This window comes from Arachis ipaensis, chromosome B9 (assembly GCF_059453495.1).
Source record: "Arachis ipaensis isolate K30076 ecotype BB chromosome B9, ASM5945349v1, whole genome shotgun sequence".
Taxonomy (NCBI): Eukaryota; Viridiplantae; Streptophyta; class Magnoliopsida; order Fabales; family Fabaceae; genus Arachis; species Arachis ipaensis.
In genome coordinates, this window is record NC_142444.1 from 45,201,476 (window position 1) to 45,204,113 (window position 2,638).

Below are 2,638 nucleotides of genomic sequence, written 5' to 3' on the forward strand. Positions count from 1 at the left end.
TTCTTTAATGAGGTCACGTGCAACTTATCGCGCGTACGCGCCATGCGTGTGTGCGGGCCGATTGATTTTGTGATCCACGCGTGCGCGCCGGTGTGGATTTCTCTAATCTGCTCGGATGCCGATCTACAAGCGCCGCTTCCAGCTGTCCACATCCACGCGTGCGCGCAAGGTGCGCGTGCGCGTCCATGCTGAAATTTCCAAAATCCAATCTTCATGTTCCTTCCTCTTGTGCATGCTTTCTTTCTCTCTTCTGAGCCATTCTTGCCCTATAAATTCTGAAATCACTCAACAAATACATCACGGGATCGAATGTAATAAAAGAGGATCAAAATATAGCAATTCTAAGGCAAAAGAAGCATGTTTTCCATCATGAAGCGAAATTAGGAAGAGAACACAAAACCATGCAATTCTTGTGAATAAGTGCAAAAAATATTGACAAAATCCCCCAAATTCTACACAATATAAACCACAAAATTGGGTTTATCAGAAGCATGGTAACTTATCACCGATTTAGCCAAGTCTACTCAACATGCGAGGCACAGGAATAATCATCCCAAGGCTATTACGAAAGTTTCCTCCAGTACTGAGTTCTCCCTCACAGACTTTGGGAGAGATGACCAATATCCTCAAGCAACTCCAACTCAATCAACAACAACCTCCACCTCCTCCACAACAACAGTGTCAACAGTTAGTCCCTCAGAGAGTATGTGGGATTTGTGCTTGCTATTCTCACTATACCGATGAATGCCCACAACTCCAAGAGGACAACACCTTGGCGGCTACAAATGCTTATTACAACCGTCCAAATCAAGGATACTATCAATAAAGCGGTAACTATAATTAAGGTGGTAACTACAACCAAGGTTGGCAAGATGATCCCAATCAAGGATGGAGAGACAACTATAACCAAGGAGGAAGAGACAATGGTGGAAACCAAAGATGGAACAATAACTACCAACAAAACCGGTATCAACAAAACCCCCTTACCAACAACAAAACCAAGGTCAAAGGTATCAACCACCTTACCAAAGACAAGCTTAAGCACCTCAACTCAACCAACCACAAGTCCCCCAAGTTACCTACCCTCCTTCTTCCTCCAACCAAGATGAAACACTTTGCTCTATTCTTTAAGGACAAAAGGAGCTTTAAAATACACTTACCTCTAGCCTCACTGGTCTCACCTCTACACTCTAAGCTCTTATATCCCGTATGGACCCACCCTCTACCTCCAATACTCAACCTTCAAGCACTAGCGCACTTCCCTCTCAACCCTTACCTAATCCCAATGGTGGAATCAAAGCCATCACCTTGAGGTCCGGCACTACATTGCAAGAGAGGAGTTCCGAGGAGCCAAGCTCAAGAGACGCCATTCAAGATGAAGATGTTGTTGAGGTAGAAGATGTTGAAGACGAGGATGAGGTACAAGAGGCGGTCAAAGAAGAAGTTGCTCAACCAAAGGATGGAGTTTCTAAGGGAGAAAATGTTTTGAAAAAGGCTATTCCAATTCCTTTTCCACACCTAGCTAGGAGGACTAAAAAGTAAGTGGAGCTAGATCCCAAGATGGTAGATATATTCAAAAAGGTCGAGGTAACTATTCCCCTTTTTGATGCTATTCGCTAAGTACCTAGGTATGCTAAGTTTCTAAAGCATTTGTGCATGAATAAGGAGAAGATTCATGATTTAGAAACTATTCCTTTGGGTAGCTCAATTTCTGCTTTGATGGGTGCTATACCGGAGAAATGTGGTGATCCCGGTCCTTGTCTGGTTACTTGCACTATAGGTGGTATACAATTTGTTGATTGCATGTGTGACCTAGGTGTCTGTGTTAGCATTATGCCGTTATTTGTTTATGGTGCATTGAAGCTTCCACCGTTGAAAAGGTCGGCAGTCCATTTTGTTTTGGCAGAAAAAAGCATAATCTTAGTGGTTGGCATTGCGAAAGATGTGTTGGTAAGCATTAAGGGGTTGACTTTTTCAATTGACTTCTACATTCTTGAGATGCCCCCTAATTACTCTGGAACACCATCATCTATCTCGCTTGGGAGGCCGTTCTTGAAAACCTCTCAGTTTAAGTTGGATGCTTTTTCGGGTACCTACTCCTTTGAAATTGATGGAAGAGTAGTGAGTTTCAATCTTGATGAAGCTATGAAGCATCCACCGGAAGACCATTCTATCTTCCGGTGTGATATGATAGATGATATCGTGGCCAAGTCCACCATGATATAGTTGATAAGAAGAACATGGTTCAAGGTGCAAGTGTGGAAAAATTTCCTGAATATGATGAAGATACCTTGCCACCTCCAGTAATACCAGATAAGCAAGTGCCAAGCCATGAGCTAAATGTGGAGTTGAAGCCACTTCCACCCCATCTCAAGTATTCTTATCTTGAAGACAATCAAAAGCTCCCGGTGATCATTGCAAAAGAGCTCACTTCCTAACAAGAGGAGTGATTGCTTAATGTACTGCGAAGGAACAAGAAAGCTATTGGGTGGAGTTTGGTGGACATAGTTGGTATAAGCCCTCAAGTTTGTGAGCATCGCATTTTTTTAGAGGAGGGAGCCAAGCCAATCCGTCAACCTCAAATGAGGTTAAACCCCACAATTCTCGAAGTTGTGAAGAAAGAAGTGACCCGACTACT

At 43.2% G+C, this 2,638-nt stretch overlaps 1 protein-coding gene across 1 annotated transcript; it reads left to right on the forward strand.

The window, feature by feature from the left end:
* Positions 1 to 1,209: 1,209 nt before the first annotated feature.
* Positions 1,210 to 2,226, forward strand: LOC148544513 (uncharacterized). The gene is made up of 2 exons (XM_088498948.1): positions 1,210 to 1,538; positions 1,629 to 2,226. The coding sequence occupies exons 1-2, from the start codon at positions 1,210 to 1,212 to the stop codon at positions 2,224 to 2,226; spliced, it is 927 nt and encodes a 308-aa protein (XP_088355074.1).
* Positions 2,227 to 2,638: the final 412 nt, after the last annotated feature.

Bases quoted from the DNA above. Each gene is read 5' to 3' on its own strand.
- LOC148544513 (XM_088498948.1), top strand. From the start codon at position 1,210: ATGGACCCACCCTCTACCTCCAATACTCAACCTTCAAGCACTAGCGCA. The intron at 1,539-1,628 runs GTAAGTGGAGCT...CTAAGTACCTAG, and splicing joins CTAGCTAGGAGGACTAAAAA to GTATGCTAAGTTTCTAAAGC.